The sequence below is a fragment of the Cherax quadricarinatus genome, chromosome 45 (genome assembly GCF_038502225.1).
Source record: "Cherax quadricarinatus isolate ZL_2023a chromosome 45, ASM3850222v1, whole genome shotgun sequence".
NCBI lineage: Eukaryota > Metazoa > Arthropoda > Malacostraca > Decapoda > Parastacidae > Cherax > Cherax quadricarinatus.
In genome coordinates, this window is record NC_091336.1 from 17,422,136 (window position 1) to 17,446,341 (window position 24,206).

Sequence of the window (24,206 nt, forward strand, 5' to 3'; positions counted from 1 at the left end):
TCCTCTACGCTTCTCTGTTCTCCAGGTGCATATACGCTTACTATAACCCACTTTTCACATCCAACCTTTATTTTACTCCACATAATCCTTGAATTAATACATTTATAATCCCTCTTTTCCTGCCATATCTTATCCTTCAACATTATTGCTACTCCTTCTTTAGCTCTAACTCTATTTAAAATCCCTGATCTAATCCCATTTATTCCTCTCCACTGAAACTCTCCCACCCCTTTCAGCTTTGTTTCACTTAAAGCCAGGACATCCAGCTTCTTCTCATTCATAACATCCACAATCATCGCTTTCTTATCATTTGCACAACATCCACGCACATTCAGACTTCCCACTTTGACAATTTTCTTCTTATTCTTTTTTAGTAATTATTACAGGAAAAAGGGTTACTAGCCCATTGTTCCCGGCATTTTAGTTGACTTTTACTACACGCATGGCTTACGGAGGAAAGATTCTTATTCCACTTCCCCATGAATATAAAAGGAAAAGTAATAAGACCAAGAACTATTAAGATAAAATCAAAGAAAACTCAGACGAGTGTGTATAAATAAACATGTACGTGTATGTGTAGTGTAACCTAAGTGTAAGTAGAAGTAGCAAGACGTACCTGTAATCTTGCATATTTATGAGACAGACAAAAGATACCAGCAATCCTACCATCATGTAAACAATTACAGGCTTTCGTTTTACAGTCACTTGGCAGGACGGAAGTACCTCCCTGGGTGGTTGCTGTCTACCAACCTACTACCTATTTTTTTTAATTTTTATGTTAATCTCCAGGGTTTATTACCTGGACCTCAGCAATGAGAGTGGCTACTCTCACCACTGGGCAACATATTTATTTAATAAATAATTAAAAGAGAAAACTATGAATATAATTGGAATAAAAAGCATCAGTATGAAAAAAATACTTTCATAAGAAATCTCTTAGTATTTGAAATCAAAGATTACAAAGGAATTCTTCTCTGTTTCCCTAGCATATAGTTAACCCTTTTAGGGTTGGTCCCATAATATTATGGCTCTGAAGCAAGGGTTGGTCCTGTAGTACTATGCCAAACTTCTAGTGGCATCCAATCTTGCGAAAGAAAGCTGGTAGGCCTACATATGAGAGAATGGGTCTGTGTGCTCAGTGTGCACAGTATAAAGAAAAATCCTGCAGCATGCAGTGCATAATGAGAAAAAATGCGATCGTGTTTTTGGTGTAAAACAGCGAATCTGCAGTGTATTTTCATATGGTTTTTACGGCTGTATTCTCGGTTTCTTGGTCTCGTTTGATAGAATGAAAGATATATTACAGAAATAGAGTTGATTTTGAATGATTTACAGACTAAAAGTAGGTTGAAATTAAACTCGAAGTAGTGAAAATGTTAAATTTTTGCTGATGCTCAAGAGTAAACAAATCACGTCATGTGTCTAATACATATCAACTGGCAGGTCTAATATACACTCATAAATGCAATGACATTATGTATGCAATTATTACCATTATGCAGGAGTCAGAATAACAGTAAATCTTCTATTTTTTACGTGAATAAAAATTCAAAATGAAATGCAAGTGTAGTATAAGAGGGGCCTGGAGATGTGACTAGGGAACAGAGAAAATGGTAGTATTAAAGTGCTAGGACTGTCTACATTATATATTCTGGACCTTATTTTAAAACTGGCCTTTTTTGAATTTTGTGTGAAACTGGCCAAATAAGTAATTTCTGATCACTTTATTGGGTAATTCAGATAGGTAAATGGGCCCGGTGGCCTGGTGGCTAAAGCTCCCGCTTCACACACGGAGGGCCCGGGTTCGATTCCCGGCGGGTGGAAACATTTTGACACGTTTCCTTACACCTGTTCTCCTGTTCACCTAGCAGCAAATAGGTACCTGGGTGTTAGTCGACTGGTGTGGGGTCGCACCCTGGGGAACAAGATTAAGGACCCCAATGGAAATAAGTTAGACAGTCCTCGATGACGCACTGACTTTCTTGGGTTATCCTGGGTGGCTAATCCTCCGGGGTTAAAAATCCGAACGAAATCTTATCTTATCTTACTCAGTCGATAGAATAAAAGGAGTTCCAGCTAGACAGCTATGAGTTTGGTCCACAAATAACCCGCACATAAAAGAGAGAAGCTTACGACGACATTTCGGTCCGACTTGGACCATTAACAAAGTCACACTGTGTGACTTTGTCAATGGTCCAAGTCGGGTCGAAACGTCGTCGTAAGCTTCTCTTTTATGTGCGGGTTATTTGTGTATTGTTCCAGTCACGGTATTGTGCCTTTTTTTTGTTATTTATGAGTTTGGTCGACTGGAATAATGAAATTGGCCCAAAATAGAGCTCAAACTGGGCGATATCACCAAAAAGTAAGTACTGCTGAGACTGCTAATTCGCGAGAGCATAATTCCATAAGTTTCCATCAAATTTCATGCTTTTGTTTCCATTTGGAAAACGATTCTCTATCATTTCATAATCAATTTTTTTTTTTTAAATTCTTCGACCATGGGAGCAAGTTTGCAAGCAGAGATCTCAGCCCTCAAAGGGTTAATGCAAAAATACATTTCATATACAGTATATATAGTATACAGTGAACCTTATCATTACTTAACTAAAAGGGAGGGAGGGAATGTACAGTTTTGCCGACTGTTCAAAACTTCTGAATTACGAAAGTAATTTTCAGAACACAACAGGACATTAAGAATATGGATATTCTAACCTGTAGTGCTACAGTGCAGTACTGTACTGTATTGTAATTTTATAGCACTGTATATAATTTACAGTAATTTTACTGATCTTTTCATGGTTGAGAGATGAGGTGTAAACTACCTCTGAATCAGAGGAGCTGTCAAGCTATACTAGTGAAAACAATGTAGATGGCTGAGATGTGCCAAAGAGATGCCAGACTCAACCTTCTTTATTAGTTCATGTTTCTGCTTAACACTGAAAACCACACATTTCCTCTTGGCACCATCACTTGCTTTAGAAGCCAATGTTAATTGCTCTTTACATAATATGTTAATACAGTAAACCATACCACGGGCGGGGATAGAACCCGCGATCAGAGAGTCATTATGATTTCGCGAGTCATGTTAATAAAGTCACACAAAACACTCTAAATTCTAGGGAAAATTGGAGACTGAATAACAAGTACAAGTGTCAGCACAAACAATAAACTGGTGTGGGCAGTCTACAGCTCAAGGAACAATGAAAACAAGACAGGTCCTGGAAGCAGCCACTCTGGCTCGTACTGGACAAATTTTGGAGTAGCCAGACTTGGTCCAATAAAGATAATAACATAAAGATAAAGGTTTATTTCTTTGTAAATGTTACGATGTGTAATTACAATTTTGTTTTGCTAAGTACAAAGATAGCCACTATAAATAACAAAAAAGGCACAATACCGTGACTGGAATGATACACAGTGTGACTTTGTAAATGGTCCAAGTCGGACCGAAACGTCGCCGTAAGCTTCTCTCTCTTATGTGCGGGATATTTGTGAATAACCACTATCATGCTGGGGCATTTTGGGCAGACTAATCTTAATACACAGTGACTACTTAAGACCAGACAAGATAACAGTACAGCAGGGCCCCGCTTTACGGCGTTTTGCTTTACGGCGTTCCGCTAATACGGACATTTCAAATTATGACCAAAACTCGCTATACGGCTCCCCCCACCTGTCTTTCTAATACGGTCACAGCGGCCCACCGAGTTTGTTTACATTCTCCCTGAGCACATCTTATTATGTCTGGAAACTTTCCAAAATTTCAAGTGTTTTAAAGTTATTGTATATTTTATATGTATTGTACTTGATAATTAAACTTGTGTACACCTGTACCTAAATAAACTTACACACTGTGCTGTCATGTAGGTACACATTAAAATCACTAAGAGTCTCTCTACTCTTGATGCAATAATAATAATAATAATAATAATAATAATAATAATAATAATAATAATAATAGTAAAAATAATAATCTCTTGGGCGCATTAATGTCGCATATTATGTTAATATAGACATTTCCCTTAATCTATCTATGATATTTTTTTCAAAATTATATAAGAAACACATTATGTAACACACAAACATGATACATGCACCCACAGTATAAAAATTTATACAAATATATATGAGATATTTACCAAACGGTTTGTAGAAGTGTCGGAAGAATTACGTTTTCTCTAGCCCGTCACCTGTTACTAGGGATAACTGTAGAAAAATATTCCTTTCGTATGCCTTCACTTTATAGCTATAATTCTGTACTAACTTGTACACAGTGTAAGAGTATTTGTTTCGTGATTTAATTATTATTATAATAATAAAAATATTATAAGGTAAAAGTTTCGCAAACTCTTACAAATGTACATGAATGAACTAAAACTGGACACGTATTAATACCGTCTATTTCGCCTGACCGAGTGATCGTCCACAACCTGTTCAGTTTGTTTGTTTACGCTGTCTGAGCTCGGTGTATCATTAAATGTTGTATATTACGTTAATATACACATTTTCATTAATCCATCCGTGATATTTTTTTCAAAATTATATAATAAACACGATACATAACATGAATACATAACAACTTATGTGTAGAGAACCTAGGATAACCCAAAAAAGTCAGAGTGACTTATTACCATTGCCTTCACTCAGAGCATCATTTCTTCTCAAAATGATGTTACCTCAGAATGGGAGTGTTCTTCTTTATTTATTCTACCGTATCAATGTAGAGACAACCTGTACACAATGTAACTTGTACACAAACCAGACGTGTACACTGTTTACAAAACTTACCTTCGCCTGGTTTGTTTACATAACTCTGCGCCTGTCCTTTCTCATGCACTCATTCTTTCTCTCTGGTATGGTAGCCTGGCTGACTACCATACATACCACACTTGATTTTTTACAATAAATACTACTCATCTCACCCTATATTTTAAGGTAAGTAATGAGTGAACTGTATATACATTTTATCGCTCTGGGATGCTTAAATATCATAGAATAGTATGTGTGGGTGGGGTGGCCTGGTATGGTAGCCTGGCTGACTACCATACATACCACACTTGATTTCTTACAATAAATACTACTTGTCTCACCCTAGATTAAGACTATAAATATTTTAAGGTAAGTAATGAGTGCACTATGTGTGTATTGTACTTTTTTATTGTTTTTTGATGCCTGGTTCTATTGCTAACATAATATATGTTAGTGTAAACTTGTTATCTAGTGTTTGTATGCATTTGTAAGTGGAAAAAAAGGGTGTTCCACTTTACGGCGGTAGCCTGGAACCTAACCCGCCGTATAAGTGGGGCCCTCCTGTACAGTGGACCCCCCCCATACCGTTGGCATCACATAACGTTAAATCCGCATACCGATACATTTTATCGCTAAGATTTTGCCTCGCATACCACTAAAAAACCCGCTCAACGCTATTCGTCCGAGACGCGTCTAATGTGCGGCCTGAGCCAGCCTCACATGTTCCGACGGTGGCATTGTTTACCAGCCAGCCTCTGACGTAACATCCAAGCATACAATCGGAACATTTCGTATTATTACAGTGTTTTTAGTGATTTTATCTGCAAAATAAGTGACCATGGGCCCCAAGAAAGCTTCTAGTGCCAACCCTGTGGTAAAAAGGGTGAGAAATATTATCGAAATACTGTGGTACCATGGTCAACTGCTGATGCTGCTGCTGCTGTAGCACTGTCAGCTGCTGCTGCTGCACTGTCAGCTGCTGCTGCTGCTGCTGCTGCTGCTGCTGTAGCACTGTCAGCTGCTGCTGCTGCTGTAGCACCATCAGCTGCTGCTGCTGCTGTACCACCGTCAGCTGCTGCTGCTGCTGTAGTACCGTCTGCTGCTGCTGTAGCACCGTCTGCTGCTGCTGTAGCACTGTCAACTGCTGCTGTAGCACTGTCAGCTACTGCTGCTGTAGCACTGCCAGCTGCTGCTGCTGCTGCTGTAGCACCGTTGTTGGTGTCGCTTATTGAGAATACCAAGAAACAATTAACCCCAGAGGGTTAGCCACCCAGGATAACCCAAAAAAGTCAGTGTCATCGAAGACTGTCAAACTTATTTTCATTGGGGTCCTTAATCTTGTCTCCCAGGATGCAACCCACACCAGTCGACTAACGCCCAGGTGAACAGGGAAAAATGCCTGGAATTAGTGCTCATATTGGTGAATTTAAAGCCAGCAAAGGTTGGTTTGAAAGATTTAAGAATCGTAGTGGCATACACAGTGCGATAAGGCCTGCTCTGGAAGAAAATGCCAAACAGGACCTACAGTACTCAGGAGGAAAAGGCACTCCCAGGACACAGTGTCTCATCAGTCATTGCTGCATCTTCAATAAAGGTAAGTGTCATTTATTCTTTATTTAGTAGAGTAGTACATGCGCAATATATATTGTGCATATACTACTCTACTATTGTGCATGTATCCTTCTCTTTGTGTGTAGGAAAATGTATATTTCATGTGGTAAAATTTTTTTTTTCATACTTTTGGGTGTCTTGCACGGATTAATTTGATTTCCATTATTTCTTATGGGGAAAATTCATTCGCATAACGATAATTTCGCATAACAATGAGCTCTCAGGAACGGATTAATATCGTTATGCGGGGGTCCACTGTACATAGTAAATATTTCAAAAACAATCAGACACTATTGCTATAGACAAAATCCAGAATTATAGATTTTTTTTTCATTTTGCTCAAGTAATTGTTTAATGGACTTGCTGATGGAATGTGAACACGGTAACTCTTATTGAGGGATTCAGAGGAAACTGGTTAGCTAATTTGAGTCCTGGAGGTGGGAAGGGCAGTGCCTACATTCTGAAGGAGGGGTGGAGAAATCTGAATTGTTATGTTAGTACACTTCTGGAAAGACAGTAATTGAATAAATGATGGTGACTGTGCTTTTCATCTTTGGATCACCTTGCTTGGCAGGTGATGACCTTTGATGTAAAAAAAAATTAAATATTGATCTCACCTGGGATACATTCACAGTAAAAGTCCTGTGAACCTCGAACAGTGATACATGAGGCAGAATTTTGACAGGGGTTTGAAGCACAAGCATTGTACTCTTCTTCACAATTTATCCCCATGTATGCCTCTCCACATTCACAAGTGTAGTTGTTAACACCATCAATACAAGTTCCTCCATTAAGGCACGGATTTGATTCACATTCATTGGTGTCTGTTTGACATGTCTCTCCTGTAAAAAAAAAAAAAACAGTATGGCAGGGTTAACGTTTTCATTACTAATAAATCTAGAGAGGTGAATAAATCCAGAGAGGTTTATAAATTAGGGACAGAAGAGAGGAGAGGTAGGAAACATCTAAGAAAGGGCTGAAGGGAGTATGTAAAACAGCTTTCAACAGCAGACGTGTGAGCATCTAGCGAGTGGAGACAAGTGGTTTTGGGGAAATGAAGAAACATGAAGGGATTCATGAAACCAATTAGAAGGACTGAGCTTTGAAGGTGGAAAATACAATGCATGTATGTAGATAGATGAGTGGGGGTTGTCTCATTTCAGATCATTTGAATAGTCATGTTCATGCACTAATGGCAAAACAGCTACTCTTTTGGGTCACCCTATCTTGGTGAGAAATAGCCAATGTAGTAAACAAAAAAAATGATGTGTATGTTTACCATGTCAGCTGTTTCCTACTAAGGTAATTCCCTGCAATGATTGACCTCTCATAGATTTAACATGTCATGATATATAATACAAAACAATGCAATTAATTTTAAGTACAAATACAGTGGAACCTCCACTCACGAGTTTAATCTGTTCTGTGACCTTGCTCACATCTGGATTTGCTTGTTTGCAGTCAATTTTCCTCATTTAAATTGAAATGCAATTAATCCATTCCCGGCTCTCAGGAGGCATGACAAGATACTTCAATATTTCGCTAATATCATCTATATGGCTTATTTATCTATCACAATTCATCTAATATGACATAATAAACAATATAAATAACATAGAAACCTGATATATATTCTAGAATGAATAAAATATGTCATTATGTAACAGGTGGAGGCAGTCACAATCGCTCCCGCATTGTTGTGGTAAACACAGCCATCTAGTGACAGCCTTTTGAAGCTGTCTATTATAATTATTATTATACATGTATTATTATTATATATTATTATTATTATTATTATTATTATTATTATTATTATTATTATTATTATTATTATTATTATTACAATATAAAGTATTTTTTTTTTTTTTAATAACACACTGGCCGATTCCCACCAAGGCAGGGTGGCCCGAAAAAGAAAAACTTTCACCATCACTCACTCCATCACTGTCTTGCCAGAAGGGTGCTTTACACTACAGTTTTTAAACTGCAACATTAACACCCCTCTTTCAGAGTGCAGGCATTGTACTTCCCATCTCCAGGACTCAAGTCCGGCCTGCCGGTTTCCCTGAATCCCTTCATAAATGTTACTTTGCTCACACTCCAACAGCACGTCAAGTATTAAAAACCATTTGTCTCCATTCAGTCCTATCAAACACGCTCACGCATGCCCGCTGGAAGTCCAAGCTCCTCGCACAAAAAACCTCCTTTACCCCGTCCCTCCAACCTTTCCTAGGCCTACCCCTACCCTGCCTTCCTTCTACTACAGACTGATACGCTTTTGAAGTCATTCTGTTTCGCTCCATTCTCTCTACATGTCCGAACCACCTCAACAACCCTTCCTCAGCCCTCTGGACAACAGTTTTGGCAATCCAGCACCACCTCCTAACTTCCAAACTACGAATTCTCTGCATTATATTCACACAACACATTGCCCTCAGACATGACATCTCCACTGCCTCCAGCCTTCTCCTCGCTGCAACATTCATCACCCATGCTTCACACCCATATAAGAGCACTGGTAAAACTATACTCTCATACATTCCCCTCTTTGCCTCCAAGGACAAAGTTCTTTGTCTCCACAGACTCCTAAATGCACCGCTCACCCTTTTCCCCTCATCAATTCTATGATTCACCTCATCTTTCATAGACCCATCCACTGACACGTCCACTCCCAAATACAGTATCTGAATACATTCACCTCCTCCGTACTCTCTCCCTCCAATCTGATATCCAATCTTTCATTATTTTTATTATCACACTGGCCGATTCCCACCAAGGCAGGGTGGCCCGAAAAAGAAAAACTTTCACCATCATTCACTCCATCACTGTCTTGCCAGAAGGGTGCTTTACACTACAGTTTTTAAACTGCAACATTAACACCCCTCCTTCAGAGTGCAGGCCCTGTACTTCCCATCTCCAGGACTCAAGTCCGGCCTGCCGGTTTCCCTGAATCCCTTCATAAATGTTACTTTGCTCACACTCCAACAGCACGTCAAGTATTAAAAACCATTTGTCTCCATTCACTCCTATCAAACACGCTCACGCATGCCTGCTGGAAGTCCAAGCCCCTCGCACACAAAACCTCCTTTACCCCCTCCCTCCAACCCTTCCTAGGCCGACCCCTACCCCGCCTTCCTTCCACTACAGACTGATACACTCTTGAAGTCATTCTGTTTCGCTCCATTCTCTCTACATGTCCGAACCACCTCAACAACCCTTCCTCAGCCCTCTGGACAACAGTTTTGGTAATCCCGCACCTCCTCCTAACTTCCAAACTACGAATTCTCTGCATTATATTCACACCACACATTGCCCTCAGACATGACATCTCCACTGCCTCCAGCCTTCTCCTCGCTGCAACATTCATCACCCACGCTTCACACCCATATAAGAGCGTTGGTAAAACTATACTCTCATACATTCCCCTCTTTGCCTCCAAGGACAAAGTTCTTTGTCTCCACAGACTCCTAAGTGCACCACTCACTCTTTTTCCCTCATCAATTCTATGATTCATCTCATCTTTCATAGACCCATCCGCTGACACGTCCACTCCCAAATATCTGAATACGTTCACCTCCTCCATACTCTCTCCCTCCAATCTGATATTCAATCTTTCATCACCTAATCTTTTTGTTATCCTCATAACCTTACTCTTTCCTGTATTCACCTTTAATTTTCTTCTTTTGCACACCCTACCAAATTCATCCACCAATCTCTGCAGCTTCTCTTCAGAATCTCCCAAAAGCACAGTGTCATCAGCAAAGAGCAGCTGTGACAACTCCCACTTTGTGTGTGATTCTTTATCTTTTAACTCCACGCCTCTTGCCAAGACCCTCGCATTTACTTCTCTTACAACCCCATCTATAAATATATTAAACAACCACGGTGACATCACACATCCTTGTCTAAGGCCTACTTTTACTGGGAAAAAATTTCCCTCTTTCCTACATACTCTAACTTGAGCCTCACTATCCTCGTAAAAACTCTTCACTGCTTTCAGTAACCTACCTCCTACACCATACACTTGCAACATCTGCCACATTGCCCCCCTATCCACCCTGTCATATGCCTTTTCCAAATCCATAAATGCCACAAAGACCTCTTTAGCCTTATCTAAATACTGTTCACTTATATGTTTCACTGTAAACACCTGGTCCACACACCCCCTACCTTTCCTAAAGCCTCCTTGTTCATCTGCTATCCTATTCTCCGTCTTACTCTTAATTCTTTCAATTATAACTCTACCATACACTTTACCAGGTATACTCAGCAGACTTATCCCCCTATAATTTTTGCACTCTCTTTTATCCCCTTTGCCTTTATACAAAGGAACTATGCATGCTCTCTGCCAATCTTTCATCACCTAAATAATCTGTAATTTTTATTCACACAAAAAATAGAAGATTTACTGTTATGCAGACTACTGCATTATTGTAATAATTGTATAAATAATGTCAACCCATTTATGACTGCATATTGGAATGGACAGTGACGTCATTTGTTTAGTCTTGAACATCGCCAAAGAATCGAACATTTCTGCTACTTTGAGCTCAATTTCTAGTTACTTTTTGTCATGAAACCAATCAAAATTGTATCTACTTCTGTAATATATCTTCCAGTCTATCAAATGAGAAGAAAAAAAATAAATAAAAAAAACAAAAACGAGAATACAACCATATGAAAATACCGCTAAGGGGCCCAAGTTTCAATAAGATAATCCAACAAACAAATGAGATCCAATTCCCTAGATCAAGAGCAAGAGCCCCTCACCAGCATCAAGGAACCTCCCTTGAGGCCCCCTCACTTATGGAAATTTCGCTCGTGTATGGAAGCAAAAAATCGACCGATCGACTGCTCGTATTTGGAAAAACTCGCACGTGCATGTGCTTGCAACTGGAGGTTCCACTGTAATATGAATTATTTCAACTCCACACTTTATAGTCACCCATTAAAACAGAAGAGATAAAATATTTTTAAAGTGTCGTTTACCCAAAAAATAAACTCATTTAAGAAGAAATAAATGCAGTTCACAGGGATGCAGAAATTTATGTAAAGACTTAGAATTATTTTAAAGATTACTATAGCATACCTGTAAATCCTGGAGGACAAGTGCAGTCAAAGCCATTAACTCTGTCTTTGCATGAAGCACCATTAAGGCACGGGGAAGAGGCACATTCATCAATTTCTTCATCACAGTTCTTTCCAGACCATCCAGCTTCACATTCACATTCATAGCTGCCAATCTACAATGTTTAAAATGTCATCAATATATGCTAAAAACATTACCCAATAACCTTATGAAATACTGTACTAAAGTTGCAGAAATAAATAAAATAACACATAATAAACAGTACTGTTTATTTTATTCACCAAAATGGCCATTTCCAATCAAAGAAGGGAATACATTCACCGTCATTTAGTTATATTCTGTAATGCTGTTCTGCTTGGTTTAATATATTTTATTTGCAAGAAGAATCTCATCATGGTACTGTATATACAGAACATGACTAAATTTTATAAGCTGTAACTACAGATAAAATCCAATGGTGATAAGCTGCATGCTGTACTACAAACATGCATATAATTCTTCTTCTCTCAACAAACTAGCCATATCCCACCAAGGCAGGGTGGCCCAAAAAGAAAAACTAAAGCTTCGCCTTTTAAATTTAGTAATATACACAGGAGAAGGTGTTACCAGCCCCTTGCTCCCTACATTTTAGTCACCTCTTACAACATGTAAGATGGCTTATGGAGGAAGAATTCTGTTCCACTCACCCGACATCAATGACATACTGTATTGCTATAGAGAAAACCCCTTGTTGTGTAGAGCATTTCAGGCAAATTAGATTCATTTTTGTCCTCAAGATGTGACCCACACCAGTCAACTAACACCCAGGTACCTATTTTACTGATGGATGAACATGGACAGCAGGTGTCTTATGGAAACACATCTTAATGTTTCCACCCAAACTGGGAATATATTTAGGCCTAGAGCAAAATCATTCAATGAAGGTGATAAATATTATTATCCCTCATGATGAAGTTATATATTTCCCCATTTGTGAAATACATATGTAAATTTATACTGTACTGCCATGTAATTCACAGTACGTAATCATGTACACAACTCTAAAATTGATCTGCGTACAATAAGTGCATAATTTTAAATAATTTTCTTGCCCCCTGCCCCCACATTGTCTCTTTATTTTAATTCTCTAGTGTACTGAATGACCCAAGTGGGTTAGTGAATTTTGTTGTCAAGTGAATATAATAAGTTACTTGTGCAGATGCAATGATGAAATTAACATTCCTCTAAGGCAAATCAGTGCTAATTGTATCATAAAAACTTTTAGTTAAATAAAATGTAAAATAAAATTAGCAAATACCTGAGGGACTACCATTGGATATGAGATATACGAAGACTTAAAAGAAATTAATGAGAAATTGTGCAGGAAATATTAATATTTTCACTGTTTTAACCAAATAACTACCAGTAGATAAAATATCTAAAATTATTAATCACCTTATTAAAGATCTTGGTCAACATATACAGGATACATCAGTTTAGCTTACAATAAATACAAGATATTAACTTACCGTGCTGTAATCCTGCGATATTAATAATTTGCAGCATTAAAGAAAAACTATTAATACTCATAATCAATTCATAAAAGAATAATACTGGCAAATCCTTATATAAAAGTTACTCAAGGAAATTTTTTTGTATGAAACCCGTGTTTGTTTTAGAAGATGCACGTTAACACTGACTGGACACTAAACACCAAAGATTTTCTGGCTTATATACTCCCATATCCTAAGAAGCACAGTGTAAACTATGTAATATTTTAATATAAAAGGTGCCTATCAATACATTAAAACTTAAACTGTCCAAATGTAGATCTAGGTTGACATGCGTAACGCTACGAGCGTAGATCTATGTTTTTTTACATGTTTTCAAATGGAGAAAATAATGGTCAGAACACTATGCGCGTGAACGTAGATCTACGTTTGGACAGTTTAAGGGTTAATCTAAAGGATACCTACTGATTCACCTTTAAAATCTAACACAACCTGATTCAAGCCATGTCCATGTCTCATGACTTCCATAGATACCCATTCTTACAGTCTATTTGCTGGAGTATACCTGGAGGGGGTTTTGGGGGTCAATGCCCCCATAGCCCAGTCAGTGACCAGGCCTCGCCTGCTAATGACTGAGCATGGTTTTTGACCACTGTATTTACTGGTTTAGTAACAGTAATAAATAATTACTTGCAAATACTGAGCCAGGAACAAATCATAGGTCGACAAATTGGAAATAAAAACAGAATGAAGTTTTGGTCTGTCATGGAGTTGCCAGCCCACCTGAAGGTGGGATGGCAACTCCATGTAATACAGGTTGACCATCACTAATCCGGCATCATCGGGACCTGTAGGGTGCTGGATTAGTGATTTTGCAGGATTACAGAGTGGTTAGGTTATAATACACTTAACCCAACAGCGATAATTACGCATCGGCAATTTCACCCAATTTACGCGCTATTTTTGGCCCATTCAATTGTTCCTGTTTATCAAACTCATAGCTATTTCGCTAGTATTCCTTCTATTCTGTCGATTGAGTACAAGAAATCGCCCATTTTCTTATTTCAACTACTCAATAAAGTGGTCAGAAATTGGTAATTTGGCCAATTTCACACAAATTTCAAGAGATGCCAATTTAAAAACAGGGTCCAGAATAAACAATGCAGCCATTCCTGGCACTAAAATAACATTTTCTCTGTTCATTAGTCATATCTCCAGGCCCCTCTTATATTACTATTTCTTTCCATTTTGATTTTTTATTCACACAAAATAGATTTACTGTTATGCAGAAGACTGCATTATTGTATTAATTGCATAAAAAAATGTCAACTCATTTGTGACTGCGTATTAGACTGGCCAGTTGGACACGTATTGGACGGTGATGTCATTTGTTGACTCTTGACATCGGCAAAAATTGAATATTTCTGCTACTTTGAGCTCAACTTCAAGGTACTTTCTGTTGTGAAACCAATCAAAATCCTATCTATTTCTGTAATATATCCTTCATTCTATCAAATGAGACCAAAAAAAACAAGACAAACTATAAAAAACATACGAAAATACACCGCAAAATCACTATTTTACACCAAAAGCACGGTCTCAGTTTTTTCTCATTATGCATTGCGTGCTTCAGGCCTTTTTTTTATATAATGCACACTTACCACACAGACCTATTCTCTCATATGTAGGCCGAAATTTATCAGTCACAGCTTATCTGAGTGATCTGAGCTCATGGCAACCGACAGTGGCTTCAAAACTACTTTATCTTTTATGAACAATATATGGTGTATGTATGTGCTTTACACAATGAGAAGCATTTTTTTTATTTGCTGGAACCATGGCTAGGGCTAAAAGTGAGCAAGTTATAACAATAAACGGAGAAAAAGAAATTGGAATGACTTATGCAGCAAGTAGCGCCACCAAACAGTAGCGGCAGGTTAGTGTTTTGACCCCAGAAATTAGAAATTATGCTAGTTGAAATTACTGCCAGATTACTGATGGAACCGAATTACAGTACTGATTGCCAGGTTAGTGATGGCCGACCTGTACAAGTAATACAAATAATTGCTTCATTCATCTTATTATTCAAACCTGGATTTTTTCATACTTGGCAGCAGACTGTACAGTAGAGCCCCGCATTACGGCGTTTCACTTAATGGCATTCTGCTAATATGGACATTTCAAATTAAGACCAAAACTCGCTAAACAGCTCCCCCCACCTGACTTTCTAATATGGTCACCGTGCCCTACCCAGTTTGTTTACATTCTCCATGAGCACTGCGTCTCTCCATTATGTCCGGAAACTTTCCAAAATTTAAAGTGTTTTTAAAAGTTACTTCATATTTTATATATACAGTGGACCCTCTTTATTGTAAGCACGAGAAGTTGTAATTTTTGAAAATGTAATGTTTTTTCATCAAAATATTGACTCACAAACCGTCATTTGACTTGCAAATAGTCGTTCGTCCCAGACTCGTACGAGCGGCCTCGACGTGGCCACAGTCAATGTCCCATTGTTTATCAGTGGGTGAGCACGATCCCACATTCTCATACTATACATTTGATAATATTCCATTCGTTTCAGTGCTTGCAACTGCTAAATAAGCCACCATGGGCCCAAAGAAAGCTAGTGCCAGCCCTTTGGTAAAGAAGGTGACAAACATGATAGAATTAAAGAAAAAGATTGTAGAAAAAATACAAAAGTGGTAGTGGTAGTGGTAGAGGGTGGAAGTGATGGTGGTGGAGGGTGGTACTGGTTGTGATGGTGGTAGAGGGTGGTAGTGATGGTGGCAGAGGGTGGTAGTGATGTGGTAAAGGGTGGTAGTGGTTGTGATGGTGGTAGAGGGTGGTAGTGATGGTAGAGGATGGTAGTGATGGTGGTAGAGGGTGGTAGTGATGGTGGTTGTGGGTGGTAGTGGTTGTGATGGTGGTAGAGGGTGGTAGTGGTTGTGATGGTGGTAAAGGGTGGTAGTGGTTGTGATGGTAGTAGAGGGTGGTAGTAATGGAGATTTATGCAATGTGGAGTAGGACGGAAAGATCTGTGGCATTAAAAAACAAAGAAGGGAAGTGACCCCAGATAAGGACTTGGTACCTAGAGTCCTTATGGAGGGGGATTTCCTTTTCAAAAAGTAGCCTCTCTTCCCTCTCCCCTCCTCCCTGTCTTCCATCCACCAACAACAGCCTTCAATAAAGGTAAGTGTCATGTTGAATGTTCATTCTTTTGTGCATGTAAATCTATAAGGTAAAAAAATTTTTTTTGTTAATACTTCTAGGTGTCTGGAACGGATTAATTGGATTTATATTATTTCTTATGGGGAAAATGGTTTCGCAAATCGTCAATTTCTCCATTAGTCACACTCTCTGGAACGGATTAATTACGAAAAACAATGGTCCACTGTGCTCTGATAATTATACTTATGTATACCTGTACTTAAATATACTCACACACTGTGCTGACATGCAGGTACACATTAAAATCAGTAAGAGTGTTTTATGTCTTGAGACACCATATTATTTTTAAAATTATTTTTCTTTAACACACCGGCCGTTTCCCACCATGGCAGGGTGGCCCAAAAGAGAAAAACCTTCATCATCATTCACTCCATCATTGTTCTGCCAGAGGTGTGCTTACACTACAGTTATAAAACTGCAGCATTAACACCCCTCCTTCATAATGCAGACACTGTACTTCCCATCTCCAGGACTCAAGTCAGGCCTGCTGGTTTCCCTGAATCCCTTCATAAATGTTACTTTGCTCACATTCCAACAGCACGTTAAGTATTAACCCTTTCAGGGTTTCGGCCGTACTAGTACGGGTTACGCACCAGCGTCCATGATGTACTAGTACTCATAAATTCTAGCGCCTTCAAATCTAGTGAGAGAAAGCTGGTAGGCCTACATTTGAAAGAATGGGTCTATGTGGTCAGTGTGCACAGTATAAAAAAATCCTGCAGCACACAGTGTGTAATGAGAAAAAAAAAAACTTTGACCGTGTTTTTGGAATAAAACAGCGACTTTGCACTGTATTTTCGTATGGTATTTATTGTTGTATTCTAGTTTTCCTGGTCTCATTGTATAGAATGGAAGACATATTACAGAAATTGGGATGATTTTGACTGGTTTTACAATGAAAAGTACCTTGAAATTGAGCTCAAATTAGCAGAAATGTTCGATTTTTACCGAAGTTCAAAAGTAAACAAATCATGCTACGCGTCCAATACACGTCAACTGGTGAGTCTAATATTCTTTCACAAGTGCACCGATATTATCTATACCATTTCTACACTAATGCATGCAGTAGTCTGCATAACAGTAAATCTTCCATTTTTCGTGAGAAAAAAAATTCAAAATGGAAAGCAAAAGAATGTAAGAGGGGCGTGGGGACATGACTAATGAACAGATGGAATGTTATTTTAGTGCCAGGAATGTCTTTCTTGTTTATTCTGGACCCTATTTGGAAATTGGCATCTTTTGAAATTTGTGTGAAATTGGCAAAATTGCCAAATTCTGACCACTGTATTGGATAGTTGAAATCAGTAAATTGGTGGTTTCTTGTACTCATTCGATAGAAAAAATGGAGTGCTAGCAAAATAGTTATGAGTTTTGTCAACTAGTACATTGGAATTGGCCGAAAATAGGGCTCAAAGTGGGCAAAATCGCCGATGCGTAAACATCGTCGAGACCGCTAACTTCGTGAGAGCATAATTCCGTAAGTTTTCCATCAAATTTCATACTTTTGGTGTCATTATGATCGGGAAAAGATTCTCTATCTTTTCAAAAGAAAAGACAATTTTTTTTTTTTAAATTTGGGGGACCCTGAGAACAAGTCTCTGAGAGGGCCTGTGGACCCTGAAAGAGTTAGAAACAATTTACCTCCATTCTCTATCAAATACACTCATGCATGCTTGCTGGAAATCCAAGCTTCTTGCACACAAAACCTCCTTCACCCCCTCCCTCCAACCTTTCCTAGGCCAACCCCTACCCCGCCTTCCCTCCACTACAGATTTATACACTCTCGAAGTGATTCTATTTTGTTCCACCCTCTCTACGTGTCTGAACCACCTCAACAACCCCTCCTCAGCCCTCTGGATTATAGTTTTGGTAATCCCGCACCTCCTAATTTCCAAACTAAGTATTCTCTGCATTATATTCACACTGCATATTGCCCTCATCTCCACTCCCTCCAGCCTTCTCCTTGTTGCAACATTCACCACCCATGCCTCACACCCATACAAGAGCGTTGGTATAACTATACTCTCATACATTCCTCTCTTTGCTTCTACGGACAAAGTTTTTTGTCTCCACAGACCCCTAAGCGCACTGCTTACCCTTTACCCGTCATCAATTCTATGATTCACCTCATCCTTCATAGACCCACCCGCTGACACGTCCACTCCCAAATATCTGAATACATTCACCTTCTCCATACTCTCTCTCTCTCTCCAATCTGATATCCAATTTTTCATCACCTAATCTTTTTGTTATCCTCCTCTTCTTACCATACCATATTACCATCACCATATTAATGATAATAATACTCAATAATAATCACTGAGTCTCATTAAATGTCATAAATTACATTAATATACACATTTTCATTAGTCAATCTATGATATTTTTTTCAAAATTATATAAAAAACATGATACATAACATATAAACATGATAAATACACTCCACAGTAGAATAAAGTAACATAAATATGAGATGTGGTAGCTAGATGCCTTGTACGAGTGGCGGCAAGAATAACGTTTTTTCTAGCCCAACATCAGAGAAAATGTGTATACTATACTATTACTGGGGGTAACTGTAGAAAATTATTCCTTTTGTGTGCCTTCACTCAGAGCGTCATTTTTTTTCTAAAAAAAGGTGTTACATAAGAATGGGAGTGTTGCTATTTATTTATTCTACTGTATCAATGTGGAGACAACTTGTACACAATGTAACTTGTACACAAACTAGACACATAAGCCTGGTTTGTTTACAAAACTCACACCTGCCTGGTTTGTTTACATGACTCTGCGCCTGTCCTCTCTCATGTACTCATTCTCTCTCTCTCTCTCATTTATTTGTTTTATCTCGTTTACTCACCTCTGACCCTACATTAAGACTACAAATACTTTAAGGTAAGTAATGAGTGAACTGTATACATATGCATTTTATCACTCTGGGATGCTTTAAATGTCATAGAATATTATGTGTGGGTGGGGTGGTCTGGTATGGTAGCCTGGCTGGCTACTATACATACCACACTTGATTTCTTACAATAAATACTACTCATTTCACCCTACATTAAGATTACAAATATTTTAAGGTAAGTAATGAGTATTGTTTTCTAATGCCTAGTTCTATTGCTAACTTAATTTATGTTAGTGTAAACTTGCTATCTAGTATTTATTATTTTTTATTATTTTTTTATTATCACACTGGCCGATTCCCACCAAGGCAGGGTGGCCCGAAAAAGAAAAACTTTCACCATCATTCACTCCATCACTGTCTTGCCAGAAGGGTGCTTTACACTACAGTTTTTAAACTGCAACATTAACACCCCTCCTTCAGAGTGCAGGCACTGTACTTCCCATCTCCAGGACTCAAGTCCGGCCTGCCGGTTTCCCTGAATCCCTTCATAAATGTTACTTTGCTCACACTCCAACAGCACGTCAAGTATTAAAAACCATTTGTCTCCATTCTAGTATTTATATGCAATTTTAAGTGGAGGGGGAGGGGCGCTTCACTTTATGGCTGTAGCCGGGAACCTTACCTACCATATAAGTGGGGCCCTAATGTATAAGAAAAATAAACCCTCCAGGGCTATTTCTGACTAGCAGTCCAAAAGCACAGTCAATAAGTTTTTGTATTTCAATCTGAGATTATTATCTCTTTAAACTTCTATTTCCTTATGCTCAGCAGTTATTCTCTGTTCCCTCTACTTTTCCTCTCCAACCAAGATTAATGTACCCATGAGGAGTATTGGTATGAAGAAACTTAGTTGCTCATTGGACTAGAGAAAAAATTAAAAACAGTACTATCATCTTCAACAAGTCTTTTTGAAAACCATTATTTTTACACAAAATAAAAAATTATCATGTGCCAGAAATGTTCATATCATTTTCAGACCAAAAGTAAAGAGTGTATAAATCATTTTACAAATTCTAAAAAAATATTCTTTTTAACTGTATTTACAGGAAATATAAATGAAAATAAACTGCTTACCAAATCATGGCAATTTTGAGCATGGACACAAATATTTTGTGCACATTCGTTGCGGTTATCTTCACAATGGTTGCCTTCAAAGCCTGGTGGGCATCGACATGCATATGTATTTATTCCATCCTCGCATGTTCCTCCATTCTGGCATGGATCAGGCATGCAGTCATCAATGTTTGTCTCACAGTTGCTTCCTGTAACAATAAATGAAAGGATTTAAATTACTTATTTTTTTTTAACAAGTCGGTCATCTCCCACCAAGGCAGGGTAACCCAAAACGAAAGAAAATCTCCAAAAAGAAAATACAGTGGACCCTCGAATTTAGTAGTGCCTTTTCTGTATGCAAAACTATTTTTATTATCTATAAAATGTATTGTTTGTTAATATTTTTGGGTGTCTGGAATGGTTTAATTGGATTTACATTATTTCCTATGGGAAATATTAACAAAACATACATTAACAAAACATGTATAGGGCAAGGATGAATAACGTCTTGTAGGAGTGAGGAAGAGCCAGTTGTGAGTGTGGGGAAAGTTTGTGAGGCAGTAGGTAAAATAAAAGGGGATAAGGCAGCCGGGATTGATGGGATAAAGATAGAAATGTTAATTAAAAGTAGGTGGGGATATAGTTTTGGAGTGGTTGGTGCTATTATTTAATAAATGTATGGAAGAGGGTAAGGTACCTAGGGATTGGGAGAGAGCATGCATAGTTCCTTTGTATAAAGGCAAAGGGGACAAAAGAGAGTGCAAAAATTATAGGGGGATAAGTCTGTTGAGTCCTAGGTAGTAGGTTGGTAGACAGCAACCGCCCAGGGAGGTACTACCGTCCTGCCAAGTGAGTATAAAATGAAAGCCTGTAATTGTTTTACATGATAGTAGGATTGCTGGTGTCTTTTGTCTGTCTCATAAACATGCAAGATTTCAGGTATGTCTTGCTACTTCTACTTACACTTAGGTCACACTACACATACATGTACAAGCATATATATACACACCCCTCTGGGTTTTCTGCTATTTTCTTTCTAGTTCTTGTTCTTGTTTATTTCCTCTTATCTCCATGGAGAAGTGGAACAGAATTCTTCCTCCGTAAGCCATGCGTCTCGTAAGAGGCGACTGAAATGCCGGGAGCAAGGGGCTAGTAACCCCTTCTCCTGTATATATTGCTAAATTTGAAAGGAGAAACTTTCGTTTTTCCTTTTGGGCCACACCACCTCGGTGGGATACGGCTGGCATGTTGAAAGAAGAAGAAGAAGTCTGTTGAGTATACCTGGTAAAGTGTATGGTAGAGTTATTATTGAAAGAATTAAGAGTAAGATGGAGAATAGGATAGCAGATGAACAAGGAGGCTTTAGGAAAGGTAGGGGGTGTGTGGACCAGGTGTTTACAATGAAGCATATAAGTGAACAGTATTTAGATAAGGCTAAAGAGGGTTTTGTGGCATTTATGGATTTGGAAAAGGCGTATGACAGGGTGGATAGGGGGGCAATGTGGCAGATGTTGCAGGTGTATGGTGTAGGAGGTAGGTTAATGAAAGCAGTGAAGAGTTTTTACGAGGATAGTGAGGCTCAAGTTAGAGTATGTAGGAAAGAGGGAGATTATTTCCCAGTAAAAGTAGGCCTTAGACAAGGATGTGTGATGTCACCGTGGTTGTTTAATATATTTATAGATGGGGTTGTAAGTGAAGTAAATGTGAGGGTCTTGGCAAGAGGAGTGGAGTTAAAAGATAAAGAATCACACATAAAGTGGGAGTTGTCACAGTTGCTCTTTGCTGATGACACTGTGCTCTTGGGAGATTCTGAAGAAAAGTTGCAGAGGTTGGTGGATGAATTTGGTAGGGTATGCAAAAGAAGAAAATTAAAAGTGAATACAGGAAAGAGTAAGGTTATGAGGATAACAAAAAGATTAGGTGATGAGAGATTGGATATCAGATTGGAGGGAGAGAGTATGGAGGAGGTGAATGTATTCAGATATTTGGGAGTGGACGTGTCAGCGGATGGTTCTATGAAAGATGAGGTGAATCATAGAATTGATGAGGGGAAAAGGGTGAGCGGTGCACTTACGAGTCTGTGGAGACAAAGAACTTTGTCCTTGGAGGCAAAGAGGGGAATGTAAGAGAGTATAGTTTTACCAACGCTCTTATATGGGTGTGAAGCATGGGTGATGAATGTTGAGTAAGACGGAGAATAGGATAGCAGATGAACAAGGAAGCTTTAGGAAAGGTAGGGGGTTTGCGGACCAGGTGTTTACAGTGAAACATATAAGTGAACAGTATTTAGATAAGGCTAAAGAGGTTTTTGTGGCATTTATGAATTTGGGAAAAGGGTGAGCGGTGCACTTACGAGTCTGTGGAGACAAAGAACTTTGTCCTTGGAGGCAAAGAGGGGAATGTATGAGAGTATAGTTTTACCAACGCTCTTATATGGGTGTGAAGGATGGGTGATGAATGTTACAGCGAGGAGAAGGCTGGAGGCAGTGGAGATGTCATGTCTGAGGGCAATGTGTGGTGTGAATATAATGCAGAGAATTCGTACTTTGGAAGTTAGGAGGTGCGGGATTACCAAAACTGTTGTCCAGAGGGCTGAGGAAGGGTTGTTGAGGCGGTTCATACATGTAGAGAGAATGGAGCGAAACAGAATGACTTCAAGAGTGTATCAGACTGTAGTGGAAGGAAGGCGGGGTAGGGGTCGGCCTAGGAAAGGTTGGAGGGAGGGGGTAAAGGAGGTTTTGTGTGCGAGGGGCTTGGACTTCCAACGGGCATGCGTGAGCGTGTTTGATAGGAGTGAATGGAGACAAATGATTTTTAATACTTGACGTGCTGTTGGAGTGTGAGCAAAGTAACATTTATGAAGGGATTCAGGGAAACCGGCAGGCCGGACTTGAGTCCTGGAGATGGGAAGTACAGTGCCTGCACTCTGAAGGAGGGGTGTTAATGTTGCAGTTTAAACTGTAGTGTAAAGCACCCTTCTGGCAAGACAGTGATGGAGTGAGTGATGGCGAAAGTTTTTCTTTTTCGGGCCACCCTGCCTTGGTGGGAATCGGCCAGTGTGTTAATAATAAACAACATTTTATAGATAATAAAAATAGTTTTGCATACAGAAAAGGCACTACTAAATTCGAGGGTCCACTGTACTTTCATCATCATTCAACACTTTCACCTCACTCACACATAATCACTATTTTTGCAGAGGTGCTCAGAATACAATGACTTGTCATTATAAAATATAGGCACAGTAATAAATGAATCAGTCATCTTCTTTCTTCTTTCAACACACTGGCCGTATCCCACCGAGGCAGGATGGCCCAAAAGGAAAAACAAAAGTTTCTTCTTTTAAATTAAGTAATACATGCAGGAGAAGGGGTTATGAATCTGTCATAGGATAAATAAAAGTAAAAGAACACAAGTGAAATTAATGTCTTATAGTCGGACTTGAGCCCTGGAAATGGGAAGTACAATGCCTGCACTTTAAAGGAGGGGGTTGGGATATTGGCAGTTTGGAGGGATATGTTGTGTATCTTTATACGTATATGCTTCTAAACTGTTGTATCCTGAGCAACTCTGCAAAAGTAGTGATAATGTGTGAGTGTGGTGAAAGTGTTGAATGATGATGAAAGTATTTTCTTTTTGGGGATTTTCTTTCTTTTTTGGGTCACCCTGCCTCGGTGGGAGACGACCGACTTGTTGAAAAAAAAAAAAAAAAAATGAGCAAGGAGGCTTCAGAGTGAGTAGGGGATGTGTAGATCAAGTGTTTACATTGAAGCATATATGTGAACAGTATTTAGATAAAGGTAGGGAAGTTTTTATTGCATTTATGGATTTAGAAAAGGCATATGATAGAGTGGATAGAGGAGCAATGTGGCAGATGTTGCAAGTTTATGGAATAGGTGTTAAGTTACTAAATGCTGTAAAGAGCTTTTATGAGGATAGTGAGGCTCAGGTTAGGGTGTGTAGAAGAGAGGGAGAATACGTCCTGGTAAAAGTAGGTCTTAGACAGGGATGTGCAATGTCACCATGGTTGTTTAATATATTTATAGATGGGGTTGTAAAAGAAGCAAATGCTAGGGTG

General features: G+C 38.8%; 1 protein-coding gene across 1 annotated transcript in view; it reads right to left on the bottom strand.

Annotated features, from left to right (window-relative positions):
• Positions 1-24,206, bottom strand: part of crb (cell polarity complex component crumbs) — a 184,404-nt gene that overhangs the window by 124,177 nt on the left and 36,021 nt on the right. Inside the window, exons 12-14 of the mRNA XM_053785119.2 lie at positions 20,150-20,337; positions 11,450-11,603; positions 6,978-7,202 (exon numbers count right to left, since the gene is read on the bottom strand). Of these exons, the coding sequence (XP_053641094.2) occupies positions 6,978-7,202; positions 11,450-11,603; positions 20,150-20,337 (567 nt within the window). The remainder of the gene's footprint in view (positions 1-6,977; positions 7,203-11,449; positions 11,604-20,149; positions 20,338-24,206) is intronic.